The sequence below is a fragment of the Cetorhinus maximus genome, chromosome 1 (assembly GCF_964194155.1).
Source record: "Cetorhinus maximus chromosome 1, sCetMax3.hap1.1, whole genome shotgun sequence".
NCBI classification, from domain to species: Eukaryota; Metazoa; Chordata; class Chondrichthyes; order Lamniformes; family Cetorhinidae; genus Cetorhinus; species Cetorhinus maximus.
Window position 1 is genome coordinate 203441377 of NC_135879.1, and position 16047 is coordinate 203457423.

General features: G+C 44.7%; 1 protein-coding gene across 2 annotated transcripts in view; it reads right to left on the minus strand.

The window, feature by feature from the left end:
• The window catches only part of nedd4l (NEDD4 like E3 ubiquitin protein ligase), a 426083-nt gene that overhangs the window by 237688 nt on the left and 172348 nt on the right, over positions 1-16047 (minus strand). For both annotated transcript variants that reach the window (XM_078551960.1, XM_078551971.1), the window contains one exon: positions 8419-8457. In XM_078551960.1, coding sequence (XP_078408086.1) covers positions 8419-8457 — 39 coding nt within the window. The remainder of the gene's footprint in view (positions 1-8418; positions 8458-16047) is intronic.

Genomic DNA, 16047 nt, shown 5'->3' on the forward strand with positions numbered 1-16047 from the left:
GATGATGAGTCCAGTAGCAAGGCTGCTACACTACAGTTGCTTGCCCTTAACACTTTTAATACAACTTACATTTATATTGCACCACAAAAGAACGAGAGGAAACACAGGAACAAAGGAAATAGGAGCAGGAATAAGCCATTCGGTCACTCAGGCCTGCTCTGTAGTATAAGGGTCTGGCACATATAGAGTTCATGTGGGATTGAGTACAGTTCTACCCAAACAGTGATGTAAGAGGCACATAACCCGTAGGTACCCAGGGTGAGTCGAGTGTTGAACAGAGCAGTGTTTACCAGCAAGCATGAAGACAGCTCTGAGCTTGTATCCTTTATGGAATAGTTCTAAATAGCTATAAGAGTCAATAGGGACTTACAGTATGGCTATAAAGACTTCTTCATACCTACTGAACTGTAACCAACACGCTATAACATGGTGGCAGCTTGTGGAAAGACCCAAGGCCTCGCAGAAAACGGATGGAAAAACTCAAATGCTGGAAGACCGAGAGAAAATTCAGCAAATTAGTCTGGCCCGAAAAGAAGCTCCAGAATCAGAGGTACAGTGGAAAAAGCTCCAAAGAAAGGCATGGAAGCTGAAGGCAGAAATTTAAAAATTTCTCAGTGCAGCAGAAGATTCCATTGAATCACCTTTGGAACTCCAGCTTCAAATCTCAGAGTGCAGAGTCAGCAGTCCAAACAGGGGTGAGCCAAATCTTTTAAAGCTCCAGGCTACAGCAAGGCCTGAGAAATCTTTCAATAATTCAGAGTCAGAAGTGCAGTTAGAAAAAGCCTGTTCTAAAACCCAGTCCGAGTTGGCGCCTGAACATGTGGCATCTGAGTTCACTCCAAAACAGAATAAATAATTAATTACAAAATCCAGGGGAATCGCGACTTCTAAACTCAGCTGAGAGCAAGCAAAAGCCAGGATTCAACAAATTCACGACTTTAAACTAAATTAAAATGCCAAAACCGCCGAGCATGGGGAATCCCTGTTTTTCCAAGTGAACAGTGAAACCATCTTGAAATTCAGGAAGCTCTTAAAGCAGAACCTGTGCTTTTCAAAATTTAACGATGGTCAGAATTCCACACTTGCAAATCAATTTGGGCTGATCCAAAGGCCCAGGCCAATGACATAACTGGGGACTTTGGAGGAAAAGATTCCTAAGGTGCAGCATCGCTTCAAGTTTAGATCACAGGAGAGATCAACATCCTGCAATTTCAGCCCATGCTTTCAGTGCAACAGGATTGGACACAACGGCAAAACATGCAAGGCAAAAACTCTGAAATGCACAGATGGCCCAAAGACTATCCATAAGATCGAGACTGCAAGCCTGGAAGACACACAGCCATGCTTCATTTTGGAATACGGATATTTCAGTCAATGGCCATTTAACAAATTTTAAATTAGGCACAGGAGCCAGTGTAACAGTCCTGTCAGACAAAGAAACATGCCTAGTGAACCAGCAGCTGACGCTGTCCACGATACCCCTATACGGGGTAAGAGGCTTAAAGCTTCCAGTGAAAAGCGCCCTGCATTGAGATACAAGAATAAAACAATCTGAGAGATCCTTTTTTGTGATTCACAACTGGGGCTGTTTATTACTAAACCACAAAGCCTGTCTTGAGCTTAACATGTTGCAGAAGGTTGACAAGGTCAGCCACCTAGGGCCTGGATCCAAGTCCAAAAGCGAGTTCCCGAAACTCTTTGCAGGACTGGGATGACTTAAAAAATGCACGCAGGGTCACACAGAGGGGGTGCTAAACCAGTATGTCTATTCACACCACGCAAGATCCCCCACCCACTCACAAAGCAGGGGCAACAGAAGCTGGACAAGATGACAAACATGGAAGTCATCTCCCCATCACACAATCAACTGCATAATGCTCCAGATGGTCCCAGTCCCAAAACCAAACAAGCCCATCTGTATCTGTATTGTCCTGACACAGCTCATTAAAGCCGTAGCTAGAGAAGTGCATCCCATGTCCTCAGTGGGTGAAAGCCTGGCTAAACTCTCAAAGTGCATGGTAATTTAAAAACTGGATGCAAAAAGCGGCTTTTGGCAACTCCCTCTTGACAAAGAGTCCGGGCTGCTGACAACATTTATTACCAGCCTTCAGTAGATTTTGCTTTAACCGCCTGCCATTTGGAATCACGTTGGCACCAGAAAAATTCCAATGTACGATGTCAGCCATTTTGCAGGGCCTCCAGGGGCCATTTGCTACATGAACGATGTACTGGTTCACAGTGCAACGGTGAATGAACATAAGAGACTCACAGCGATCTTAGAGCACATGAAGGAAGCAGGGCTGACAATGAATGACAAACACAAGTTTTCCAAAACATTAATTTGATTCCTGGGCCACATCGTGAGCCATAAAGGCATCACGGAAGACCCACAAAAAAACCAAGGCTATCAGCGAGTTCCCAGCCCCGTCCTCAATTCCAGGCCTCCTGCGATTCTTGGGGATGGTGAACCAACTGGCAAAATTTTTACCGAATTGGCACAGGACCCTTGAGGCATCCACTTAAGAAAGACCAAGCATGGTGCAGGGATTCATATCACTTACATCAAGATGATGCTGCTCTCCACAAACATTCTGACCCACTACAACCCAGCCCTGCCCACCACCAGAGCAGCAGATGCTTCATCCGCAGGCTTGGGAGGAGTCCTGTTCCAGGAACAACTGGAGAGAAGTCACTGACCTGTGTACTACGCATCCAGAGAGCTGTCAGACACAGCGATGAGGTACACTGTCATAGGAAAGGAAACTCTCACATTCACATGGGAATGCTGAAGTTTGCAGATTATATCATTGGCCTCAAGGTTACAACTGAAACAGAGCACAAACCACTAGTCTCCATATTGGATGAGAAAGAGCTAGCAAAGATGCCTCCCAGAATCCAGAGGTTTCATCTGCGTCTCATGAAGTTAGCCTATGAGACAGTATACGCCCAAGTTAAAAATCAGGCAATAGCAGACACACTTCCAAGGGCCACAGTCGGCCTCCTAACAAAACAGGATATCAATCTCATTGAACAACTGGAAACGAACTCCAATTGGCAAGGAGACACCTGCCAGCGACCCCCAAGTAAACTCCAACAGATCCATCGGGAACAAATGGGTGATGAGGAGTGTGCCTACATCTGCCAACAAGAAAAGCCTCAACAGAGACAAAATGGAGGTAAGATCAACACCTCACTCGAACAACAAAAACACTTTCCGATCATAGCTGACCTCTTAGACTACAAGGAGCGGCTGGTCATCCCAATCTCCCTGTGGCCAGAGATCCTTCAAAAAAATATACTAGGGTCACCTGGGCATCAAGGGCAGAGCACGTGCCCAATCCGCTGTCTGGCAGCCAGGCATTTCCAAAGCGATGAAGAGACCATTGCACATTGCCAGGTGCATGCGTTGCACAGGCAGGACCAAAGAGAGCCCCTCATTCCCACAGTATTCCCTACAAGGCCAAGGGAGAGGCTGAGCATTGACCTGTTCACCTTCAACAGCAAATCATTCCTTATAGTGGTTGACTACTTCTCCAGATGAGTTGAGGTGAAGCAACAATATACGGCTACCCAGAGGCAGTGATTAAGGCACTAAAAGAGATGTTCACGAGCCATATCATCCCTGATGAGAGTGTCCAATCATGATCCACAATTTTCCAATGAGTACTTTGCACGCTTCACCACCAGACCCGGCTCCCACCGCTGCACCAGCTCCCCGAGATACCCACTGTCAAATGGGGAGGCTGAAAGAGGGGTCCGTACAGTAAAAGTCTTCCTAAAAAAAAATGAGGACTTCCCTGCAGCACTATTCACATACAGGTCCACCCTTTTACAATGTGGCCTGTCACCATCCAAACTCCTGATGGGCAGCAACTTCGCACACTACTTCTAATCCTGCCAAAAGAAACTCATCCTAGGATTGGTAACCAAGGATTACCAGGACATCCAAGCAAGAGAGCAGTCTTACAGGCAGCAGCAAGCTTCTGCCTACAACAGAAGGTACCACACCAGACACTTGCCACAATTACAGAAAGATTAAAGACCTTGAGAGAGAGAGAGAAGATAGTGTCATTAGAAAGGACGAGGGCCAACCTGGTTGGCACCTCAGTGAGCAGAGTCAGGAGAAATAGGAGTCTCCTCCTCATCCCTTACCCACCTGCCCCCAACTGTGCAACAGAGAGATATGGAGGAACATACCCAGATGCCAGAACCTCCAAATCTACAGGTAGAACCAGCAGTGACAAACCTTCCACTCTTCTGACAGCAGTGAAAACGAGATTTGGAAGGGTTACAAGGCCTCCTGGACTGCCGGAACTTTTGAATTCAAGGAATTGAAGGGAGGAGGTGGGGTAGTGAAAATGTAGTAATGACCATGTAAATGTATGATAGTAATAACAATGTAAGACATAAGGTAAACTATAATCACTTAAAATGCACCGGATCATGACTTGGGGGTGGTGTAGTATAAGGGGCTGCCACATGTAGGACTGAGTATGTGACTGCCACAGTGACGTAAGAGGCACATGACCTGCACCCAGGGTCAGTCAAGTGTTGGACAGAGCCATCTGTGCCAGCAAGCATGAAGACAGCTCCTAGCTTATAGCCTTTATAGTATATTTGTAAATAATTCTAAGAGTTAATAAAGTTAACCTACATATGACTAGGAAGACCAGGCCTACCGAACTGTAACCAACACCCTACAATATGCTTCACCATTCAACCAGATCATAGCTGATCTTCTACCTCAACACTATTTTCCCCCATTATCTCCATATCCCTTGACATCTTTAATAACTCGAAATCTATCAATCTCTGTCTTGAATATACTCAATGACTGAGCCTCCACAGCCCTTTGGGATACCAAAGATTCACCACCCTCAGAGTGAAGAAATTCCTTCTTATCTCAGTCCTAAATGGCCTACCTCTTCTTCTGGGATTGTGTCCCCTGGTTCTGGAACTCTCGGCCAGGCTAAACATCCTTCCTGCATCTCCCCTGTCGAGCCCTATAAGAATTTTGTATGCTTCAATGAGATCATCTTTCATTCTTCTAAACTCTAGAGAATTTTTTTTGGGTTAAATATTCGTTCATGGGATACGGGTGTCACTGGCCAGGCCAGCATTTATTACACATCCCTAGTCAACCACCGCTGTGGGTCTGGAGTCTAAAGGACATTAGTGAACCAAATCCATTTTTACGACAATTGGCAATGGTTTTGTGGTAGTCATCAGACTTTTAATTTCAGGTTTTTATTGAATTCAAATTTCATCAACCTGTGGCGGGATTCAAACCTAGGTCCCCAGAGCATTACCCTGGGTCTCTGGATTACTAGTCCAGCGACAATACCACTATGCCATCGCCTCCCCTAGGCCCAGTCACCTCAATCTCTCCTCACAGGACAATCCCACCATCCCAGGGATCAATCTGGTGAAGCTCTCTTGCAATCCCTCTATGGCAAGTGTATCCTTCCTTGCACTAGGGGATCAAAACTCTACACCATACTCCAAGTGCGGTCTCACCAAGGATCTTTACAAATGCAGCAAGACTTCTTTACTCCTGTACTCAAATCCGCTTGCAACAAAGGTCAACATTTGCCTTCCTAATTGCTTGCTTATTCATTCATGGGATGTGGGCTTTGCTGGCTGGGCCAGCATTTATTGCCCATCCATAGTCGCCCTTGAACTGAGTGGCTTGCTAGGCATTTAAGAGTCAGCCACATTGCTTGCTGCACCTGCATGTCAGCTTTCACTGACGTATGAACAAGAATACCCAGGTCCTTTTGGGCATCAACACTTACCAATCTCTCACCATTTAAAAAATACTCTGCATTTCTGTTTTTCCTGCCTGGGACAAAGTGTCCAGGTAACTAGCCCCTCCCTGAAGTGGCGCAGTCTCTGCAGCTTGGCCTGCAGCTCAATAACTCTGAGCTAAATTTCCTCCAGCCGCAGACACTTATTGCTGGCGTGTTTGCCTTGGATCACACAGGTGACCATGGGCACCCACATTCTGCAGCTGCCACAAACCACCTGCCCTGCTAACTTTATAGCAGTTAAGTAATTAATCACAATTCATCAGTCAAGTAATTAAAGTCTCTTGTCTTGCCAAGGGAAATAATTTCTCATTCCAAACGGGGACCTCAGGCAGCCCCAGCGATTAGGTCAACAGAAGTTGCCCCTCCTTCAATTGTTTTTTTAAGTTTTTTTTTAAGAAGGTTCCTTCAGTCTACCTCGTGTAAGCTCCAGGCCCCTTGCATGCTTTAGCAGTGACCACCACTCTCCTGAGAGCATTTGAGACCCGAATACACACCCAACTTGTCAGATAAAATCCTGCCCTTAGGTCAGGTAACCAAAAACTTGGGCAAAGAGGTAGGTTTGAAGGAATGTCTTCCGCGAGAAAAACGAGGTAGAGAGGTGTCAGGAGGGCATTCCAGAGCTTAGGATCTAGGCAGCTGAAGGCATGGCCACCAATGATGAAGGTATTAAAATTGGAGATGTGCATGGGGCCAGAATTAGAGGAGCACAGATATCTCGGAGGGCTATGGAACTGGAGGAGGTTACAGAAGTAGGAAGAGGCAAGGATATGGAGGATTTGAAAACAAGGATAAGAATTTTAAAATCAAGTGCTCCTTGACTGGGAGCTAATGTAGGTCAGCAAGCACAGGGGCTGATAGGTCAATGGAGTTTGGCACATGTTCGGACACAGGCAGCAGAGATTTAGATGACCTCAAGTTTAGGGAGGGTGTAACATGAAAGGCCAGCCAGGAATAAATTGGAATAATTAAGACTCGAGCCAACAGAGGGATGGGTTAGGGTTTCAGCAGAGACATAATCAGGCAATGGTTAGAGATGGAAATTGGCGATCTCCCCAAAGTCTGTCCACCATGTACAAAGCACAGGAGTGTGATGGAATACTCCCCACTTGCCTGGATGAGTATAGCTCCAACAACACTCAAGAAGCTTGACACCATTCAGGACAAAGCAGTCCGCTTGATTGGCACCCCATCCACAAACATTCACTCCCTCCACCACCGATGCACAGTGGCAGCAGTGTGTACAATTAACAGGATGCATTGCAGGAACTCACCAAGGCTCCTTCAACAGCACCTTCCAAACACGTGAGCTCTACCACCTGGAAGGGCAAAAGCAGCAGATGCATGGGAACACCACCACCTGCAAGCTCCCCTCCAAGCAACACATCATTGTGACTTGGAGCTATGTCACTGTTCCTTCACTGTCACTGGGTCAAAATCCTGGAGCTCCCTTCCTAACAGCTCTTTGGGTGTTCCAAAACACATGGACTGCAATGGTTCATGAAGGTGGCTCACCATCACCTTCTCAAGTGCAATTAGGGATGGGCAATAAAAAAATGACGTCAATCCCCTTTGTCCCATGAATAAATGAAAAAAAGAAAATAATGATGGTGCGGATATGTAGTCAGAAATTCATCTTGGGATCAAATATGACACCAAGGTTGTCAACAGTCTGATTCCTCTTCAGACAGTTACCAGTTGGAGGGATGGAATTGGTAGCTATAAACTGAATTTGTGGTAGTGACCAGAGAAACAGTTTTCATCTTCTCAACATTTAGTTGAAGAAAATTCCTTCTCATCCAGCACTGTACTGGACATTGAACAAGCAGGCTGATAATTTGGAGACAATGGAGGGGTTCAGAGAGGTGGTGGCGAGTTCAAACTGAATGGCATCAGTGTACATTTGCACGAGGTATTGGAGGAAGATGGTCAAAGGCTGCAGACGGGTTGAGAATATCAGGGGTGGGCAGTTTACCTTTGCCACAATCACAAAGGATCTCATTGGAAGCATTTCAGTACTGTGCCAGGGCAGAAATTTGATTGGAGAGATTCAAACATGGAGTTTCACGGAAGGTGGGCACCAATTAAGAAGGCAATGGCAAATTCAGGGATTTTGGAGAGGAAAAGCTGGTTGGAGATTTGGCGTAGTTTGAAAGGGTGGAAGAGTGAAAGTTTGATCTTTTGAAAAGCGGGGAAATGAGGACAGATTTGGAGCAGGGGACAATACCTGAGGATAGGGAGCTGTTAACGTTACCAGCTAACATGGAAACCTGGTTGGGTAGTCAAGAGTTTATAAAAATCAGAAGAAGGGAGAAGGAGAAGGTGGTAAGTCTCATGGGCAAGGTGAGCTGGGAAAGGGCACGAGGGAAGACGGGAGAGAAAATAGAGAAAAATGTGAGTTCAAGACTGGGCAGTAGGGAGGGTGGGGACGGTGGGGGCAGCTGTAGAGTAAGTTTAGCCTGGTGGGCTAGAGGAAGGGAGGGAATTGGCTGAGGTAGCTGATTGGATGGTCTGAATCTTGAATGCAAAGGTGTCCATGAGTCCCTCAGACTTGTTGTAGGTGAGGGTGAAGGAGAATGGAAAGGGGTTTCATAAGATTGTTAGTACTCACCCTGAAAAGAAATTCTTCATTCCATTTTGGATTTAACGTCTGCAAAAGATAATTGTGCCCATCAGTTTTACTTCCAGATTTGTACAAACAACGAACACATCTAACCTTAAAACTTTGGACAGTTCCGTACAAAACATGGCAATTGTGTTTTCTTTCTTCAAGAACTATAATATTTAAGACATAAACTTGTTTTAGATAGTGTTTTTGTTTATTCAATTGTTTCTTAAAATGAAGTCACCTTCACTTAAATTAAAACTGCAATCATGCTTAAAATAAATGTGCCACAGTGTCAATATTTCTTATAGCTCAACCGGTCAATGTTTTCAATTAGATAACAGCAGAAAAACAAGCACTATGCAGAACTCCATGCTGCCATGTGGTGGTTATAAATCTATATGCAAAAAGTGCTTTCTGTCAAGTGAAAATTTAATTCAGAGAATTTGTTAAAGCACAGCACCACCAGACAAGAAATGTCTTTACAGTAACAGAAATGAAGCAAAGAGCAGACAACACAAGGACAAGAAGCAATATCTTTGTGCCTCCCTTGACATTCTCGAGGGGCTCATCAAGGCAGTCGGTGCTGGATCATTATAAGCAGTAACTCCAACTGCCCCAACCTACAATATTGCTGACCTTCCAGCCCAGGCTCACCCTGCCTCATCTTCTTCCCTTCCAACTTATCCCTCCCACTGCCTGTGGTCTATACCAGTGGAACAATCCCAACACCCCTCTCCACATCTCCCTCCAGAAAAACCATTCACTGTGAACAAGGCCCTTGCCATCAATGAACATCATCGCCTCAAGAAAAACATGGCTAAGAAGTGATGATAACTTCAGTCATTGTGACTCTTTATCATTAAATTGCACCTGGCTCTTTCTACTCCTTTGAGCATCTCATCTTGTTCCACCCAGGTGAAATTTATTCTCTCAGAGTGTCTTGAGTCTGTGAAACAACCTTCCCCAGAGAGTGATAAAGGCATGGTCATTTAATATTTTTAAGGCAGAAGTAGATAGATTCTTGACTAACAAGGGGGTTAAAGGGTATCGGGGGTAGGCAGGATAGTGGTGTTGAAGCCACAACCAAATCAGCCGTGATCTTATTGAATGGCGGAGCAGACTCGAGGGGCTGAATGGCCTACTCCTGCTCTTAATTCACATGCTTGTATGAAGTATGTTTACCCCTCTCATTTAAAATCCTCGCTCTCTACTGCCAACTACATTAAAAATTTTCTCACCAAGGCATCTTCACTGCTTTCCTCCCTCAACCTCTGCGCTGAATGACTTCTCATCTTTGATGAGTTCAATCATACCAACTCATCATACTCTCACTCCCGAGCTCACTGCCCTCTTAACCCCCCCCCCACCCTCCCTTAAACTCTCTTACCACATGAACTCCCCAACTCCCTTGGTCTTGCGAACTCACATGGTCTGTCCACATCAGAACGTAAGCCGGAGCAGAAGTAGGCCCCCTTGAGCCTGTTCCCCATTCAATAAGATCATGGCTGAACCGATCGTGGCCTTTACTCCACTTTCCTGCCTGCCCCCAATAACCCTCAACTCCCTCGTCAATCAAAAATCTGCCCACCTCAGGCTTGAACATACTCAATGGCATCTATTCTCTCAATCACAGATAACCTCTCTTCACTTCCTTTTATCACTCATCACCCACATCGCCCTTCCACCTCCCAAACCTACCTCTCTTCCTTGTCCACTCCTGGGGAAAATTACCCCCAATTCACTTAAAACTGCGGTTTCAAAATGCCAACTGTTTAGCCTTTGGCCAGCTATTCAACTGGACATTACTGATTTACCTGTGCACCCTCGCCTCCACCTTTGATGCCCAAGTCTCCAACAAAACCATAACTCTGTCTCACGCTGGCAGAAGTCTTAATGTCCAAGGAACTTGAACAGATATGGCGGACAACTGGTTTAGCCATTCACTTCAATATCTGGCTAGCTCAGCCTGGAATGCAAATTTAACCACTAGTTTATTTTCTCTACTGCAACCCGTCTTCTTAAACCCTTTCCCCCATCTCCACCACACGCACTTCCAGCAATAAATGCAAGGAGCTCATGTACTTCTTTGTCATTAAGATCACGGCCATCTGATCAGCTGCCTCTGCCACTTACCTCCCTTCCACTGGCCTACCCTAGCCTCACCCTGAACTCCCATCTTTCTGTAGTTTGTGTGTGTCAACAATTTCTCTCTGTGAAAAGCAGAGTGGCCAAAGAGCCGAGTGCTTCACAAACAGAGTACTGAAGTCAGGAATTTGGTGCAACTAGTAATTTGGTGTTGCGAGGAAAGTAGGTGCTGTTTTTTGTTCTCAAATACAAAAGCAAAATACAGCAGATGCTAGAAATCTGAAATAAAAACAGAAAATCCGGGAAATCCTCAGCAGGTCATGAAGCATCCGAGGAATGAGAAAGAGTTAACATTCTGATGAAAGGTCATCAGCGCAGCCAGACCTGCTGAGGATTTCCAGTATCTTCTTTGGGTTTTAGCTTCAGTAACTGGTGAATATTTTTCATTCATCACAAAGCCAGGAGACTTATCTTGCTATTATTTTCCCCTTAAGTTACCAACTAACTTGCTAATCAAATAAATAATTAATGCTACACAGACGGGCAGGACAGGTGGTGTGCTGTAAGTGCAGCATTTGGGAATTCATGGAGAGCACTGCAATGTCAGACAGCCGTATCTGCAGTAAGTGTCCACAACTCAAGGAACTTCAGCTCAGCGGTGTTAAACTGTAGCCCATGCTGCAGACATTGCTGGGCATTAGGGAGGGGAAATAGTTAACTGGAGACTTTGTTCCAAGAGGAAGTCGCACACCTTAGATTAAGCAGAACTTGAGTTGACCAATGGTCAGGGACAGGGCGGTGTATGGGGTTCCATCATGTTGTGAATGAGGAGCCTCCCTTCTTGATTTTGATCAACAGGTACAAAGTACTTGCTTTGACAACAAGAACTGCAGGGTGATAAATAAACCGCAACATAATGATGCAAGGCATTCGAGTGAAAATGAATGTGGTAATGATAGGAGACAGTATCATCAGGGGGATAGATATTGTCCTCTGCAGCTGCGACTGGGAATTCCCATGGTTGTATTATAGGAACATAGGACCAAGGAGCATGAGTATGCCATTCGGCCCTTAGAGCCTGCTCCACCATTCAATAAGATAATGACTGATCTGATTGTGGTCTCAACTCTGCTTTGCTGTCTGCTCTCCATAACCCTCGACTGGAGTGCTGCTTTGGCTGCATTAGCGTGCTTAAGTTGAAGTTTTAAGTGTTAATTTAATTTAAGGGTTAATTCTATCTAAAGTCTAGTCTTTTCTTTAATTTAGCAATTAACTACAGGTTGCTCTTTGGGTTGGGAGAAGTTAAGGTTCAGTCCAACTTTAAATCAGGGGTACATAGACTCTGCTTGGAGCTGAAGCCAGTTAATTAGCTCACTAACTGGCTTAAACTGGTTTTCAGAAGCTTGAATCAGGGAGTATAGAAACAGACTTTCTCCAGCACTGCTTTTGCCTGCACAGGCTGCTTTGTGTGCATTAGAGTGCTGAAGTTGGAGTTTGTTAAGTGAGGAGATTCATTGAAGAGGGAAGGAGGTGCTCCTTTCACTTTCTACCTTTCCTCAGCCTCCAGTAAACTGACTGTTACTTGGCTTCAGGGAAGCCCATAAATTTATGGATTAAATCTAAAAGTTACATCACAGGAGTCCCCTAAGTCGATTGGTTGGTCAGTATAGGCCTTTCTAGACTCGGCAGCTAAGTAGTACACAGGCAGAAAGGGAATGAGTGAATGCCACAGTATCTAAGAGAAACCGGCAGGTAGTGCAGGAATCCCTTGAGGCTACCTCGCTCTAACTGCTTTTCCATTTTGGATTCTGGTGACTGAGATGGTTCTTCAAAGAGATGTGGCAACAGCCAAGTTCATGGAACCACAAGTGGCTCAACTGCAGAGGAGGGAAGGAAGAAGAGTAGAAGAGCAATAGTGGTAGGGGAGTGCATAGTTAAGGGAACAGACAGGCGTTTCTGCAGCCGTAGACGTGACTCCAGGATGATATGTTGCCTCCCTGGTGACAGGGTCAAGGATGGCACAGAGCGGATGTAGGACATTGTTTTGCGGGAGGGTGAACAGCCAGAGATCGTGACCCACATTGGGACATAGGCAGGAAAAGGGATGAGGTCCTGAAAGCAGATTTTAGGGAGTTAGGAAGGGAATTAAAAAGCAGGGCCTCAAGATCAGTAATCTCAGGATTACTCCCAGTGCTACGTGCTAGTAAGCATAAGAAAAGGAAGATTGAGCAGTTCAACAAGTGGCTGGAGAAAAGGAGTAGTAGGGAGGGCTTTAGATTTCTGAGGCATTGGGACTGGTTCTGGGGCAGGTGAGACCTGCACAAGGAGGACAGGTTACACCTTAACAGGGTTGAAGCTGATGTCCTCACGAGGAAGTTTGCTAGTGCTGTTGGGGAGGCTTAAAACTAAATTGGCAGGGGGGTGGGAACCTGAAGAAAAACAAAGGGTGGTGAGGAGAAGAGCTGGTAGTGGGAAGTATACCATATATCAGAGAGTAGTATCAAGGTTAATAGGATACTTGAAAAGTTTGATACAATTAGAGAAGGCAATAGTAAGTCATCAGATGGGGTCAGAGTAAAAGGGAAAGTAAAAAAGCCCAAATCAGGCCTAATGTGCATGTATGTGAACGCATGGGGTGCAGTTAGTAAGATTGGTGAACTACATGTGCCTGTAATTACATGTGGTTGACAAACGGAACTGTGATATTATTGCTATAACAGGGACCAGGCTCAAAGGAGGGCAGGACTGGGCATTAAACATTCCTGGGTGCAAGGTGTTTAGGAGAGACAGGTAAGGAAGAAAAGTGGACGGGAGGAGTGGCGGTATTGATTAAAGATGGCATTACTGCGCTGGAGAGATAGGATGTCCCAGCGAGGAAAAGGACGGAATTTCTCTAGCTGGAGATAAGGAATGAAAAAGTTGCAATAACATTGATCGTTGTAGCATATAGACCGCCAACCAGTGGAAGGAATGTCGAGCAACAAATTTGTGAAGAAATTACAGAGAGGTGCAAGAAAATAGAGTAATTACAATGGGGAAACTTCAATTATCCAAATATAGACTGGGATAGGAATAGTGCACATAGACAAGAGGGGCACGAGTTCCTGGAACGTGAAGATAATTTTCTGCAGCAGTGTGTTTGCGGTCCAACGGGAGGGCAGGCACTGTTGGACCTGGTTCTGGAGAATGAGTTGGCCAAAGTGGATCATCTATCAGTGGGAAGGCATTTAGGGGACAGTGACCATTGTATCATAAGGTTTAGGTTGGCCAAGGGAAAGGGCAAGGAACAATCCAGAGCAGAGATAATTAATTGGGGGGAAGCCAACTTCGATGGGATGAGAAAGCATCTGAGTCCAGTAAGTTGTAATCAAATGGTGGCAGAAATGATGGTGGCTAAACAATGGGCTATCTTCAAAGAGATAGTATTGCAAGCAATGTCAAAGTGTATTCCCTTGAAGGGGAAAGGTAAGAAAAATAAATCCAGAACACCCTGGATGACAAGAGAGATAGAGGTGAAAATGAAAAGGAAGAAGTGCATGTACGACAGATGTCAAGTAGAAAATACAATGAAGAATCAAGCTGAATATAGAAAGACCAGAGGGGAAGTGAAAAAACTAATAAGAAAATCAAGGAGAGTGCATGAAAAGAGACTGGCAGCTAAAATAAAAGGGAATCCCAAGGTTTTCTATAAGCATATAAATAATAAAAGGGTGGTCAGAGTAAGGCCAATTTGGGATAAAAAAAAAGGGGACTTGCATGTGGAGGCAGGAGAAATAGCAGAGGTATTAAACAAGTACTTTGTATCTGCCTTTACAAAGGAAGAAGCTGCTACCCAGGCCGAGGTGAGAGAGGTGGTAACTGGTACACTTGAAGAATTTACAATTGAGGTGTTAGAAAGGCTATTTTTGCTTAAAATAGATAAGATACCAGGGCCGGAGGAGATGCATCTAAGGGTACTGAGGGAAGTGAGTGGAAATTTCAGAGGCACTAGTGATAATCTTCCAGTCTTCTTTAGACACAGGGGACGTGCCAGAGGACTAGGGAATTGCAAATGACCAGTTTGACTTCAATTACAGGGTAACTTCTGGAAACTGTAGTTCAGGACAAATAGTCACTTAGACAAGTGCAGAATAATTAAGGAAAGCCAGGATGGATTCATTAAGGGAAAATCATGTTTAACTAACTTGTTGGAATTTTTTGTGGAGGTAACAGAGAAGTTTGATAAGGGCAAAGCTGTTGTTGTGGCATATATGGATTTTCAAAAGGCATTTGATACAGTGCCACACAACAGACTTGTGAGCAAAATTCTAGCTCATGGAATAAAAAAGAAAGTAGGCACTTGAAATTGGCTGAGTGACAGGAAACAGAGTAGTGATAAATGAGTGCTTTTCAGATTGGAACCATGTTTGTAGTGGAGTTCCCCAGGAGTCAGTGTTGGAGCCCTTGCTCTTCCTGATATATATTAATGAGCTAGACTGTGGTGTGCAGGGCATGATTTCAAAATTTGTGGATGACATGAAGATTGGAAACGTTGCCAACTATGATGAGGATAGTCTTGAACTTCAAACAGACATGGACATGTTGGTGAATTGGGCAGATAAGTGGCAGATGAAGATCGACGCAAAGAAGTATGAGGTGATTAATTTTGGCAGGGAGAATACAGAGAGACAGTACAAAACAAAATGGAGAAACTCTAAAGGAGGTGCAGGAACAGAGGGACCTCGGTGTATATGTTATTGAAGATGGTAGTGCATGTTGAGAGAGCAGTTAATAAAGCATTTGATATCTTAGGTTTTATTAATAGGGGCATTGAGTACAAGAGAAAGGAGGACATGTTGAATTCGTATAAGACACTAATTAGGCCTCATCTGGAGTATTGCGTCCAGTTCTGGGCACCATACTTGAGGAAGGATGTGAAGGCGTTGTAGAGAGTAGAGGGTAGAGGGCATTGTAGAGGGTTTCACAAGAATGATTCTAGATTGGAGGGGTTGGAACTGTTTTCCTGAGAGTAAAGAAGGCTAAGAGGAGACTTGATATAGGTATGGATAGGGTAAACAGTGAGAAACTGTTCCCATTCAAAAGAGCATCAAGGACCAATATTCAAAACAATTGGTAAAGGACTAAAAGTGATGTGAAGAAAAATGTTTTCACCCAGACGGTGGTTGGATTCTGAAATGAACTTCCCAAGAGGGTGGTAGAGCCATGTTGAATGGAAATATTCAAAAGGGAATTAGATGCCATCTGAAAAGAGAGAATGTGTATAGTTACAGGGATAAGGCAGGGGAGTGGAACTAGGTAGAATGCTCTTTCAGAGAGCTAGTGCAGACTCGATGGGATGAATGGCCTCGTTCTGCACTGTAAAGATTTTGTGATTCTATGACTCCCTTGTCTATCAAGAATCTAACTAACTCAGCCTTGAATAAATCCATTGACCCAGCCGCCACTACTTTCGGGGGAAGAAAGTTTCACCTACTAACGACCCACAGAGAAAAAAATTCTCATCTCCATCTTAACAGGGAGACCTCTTATTTTTAAACTGTGCCCCCT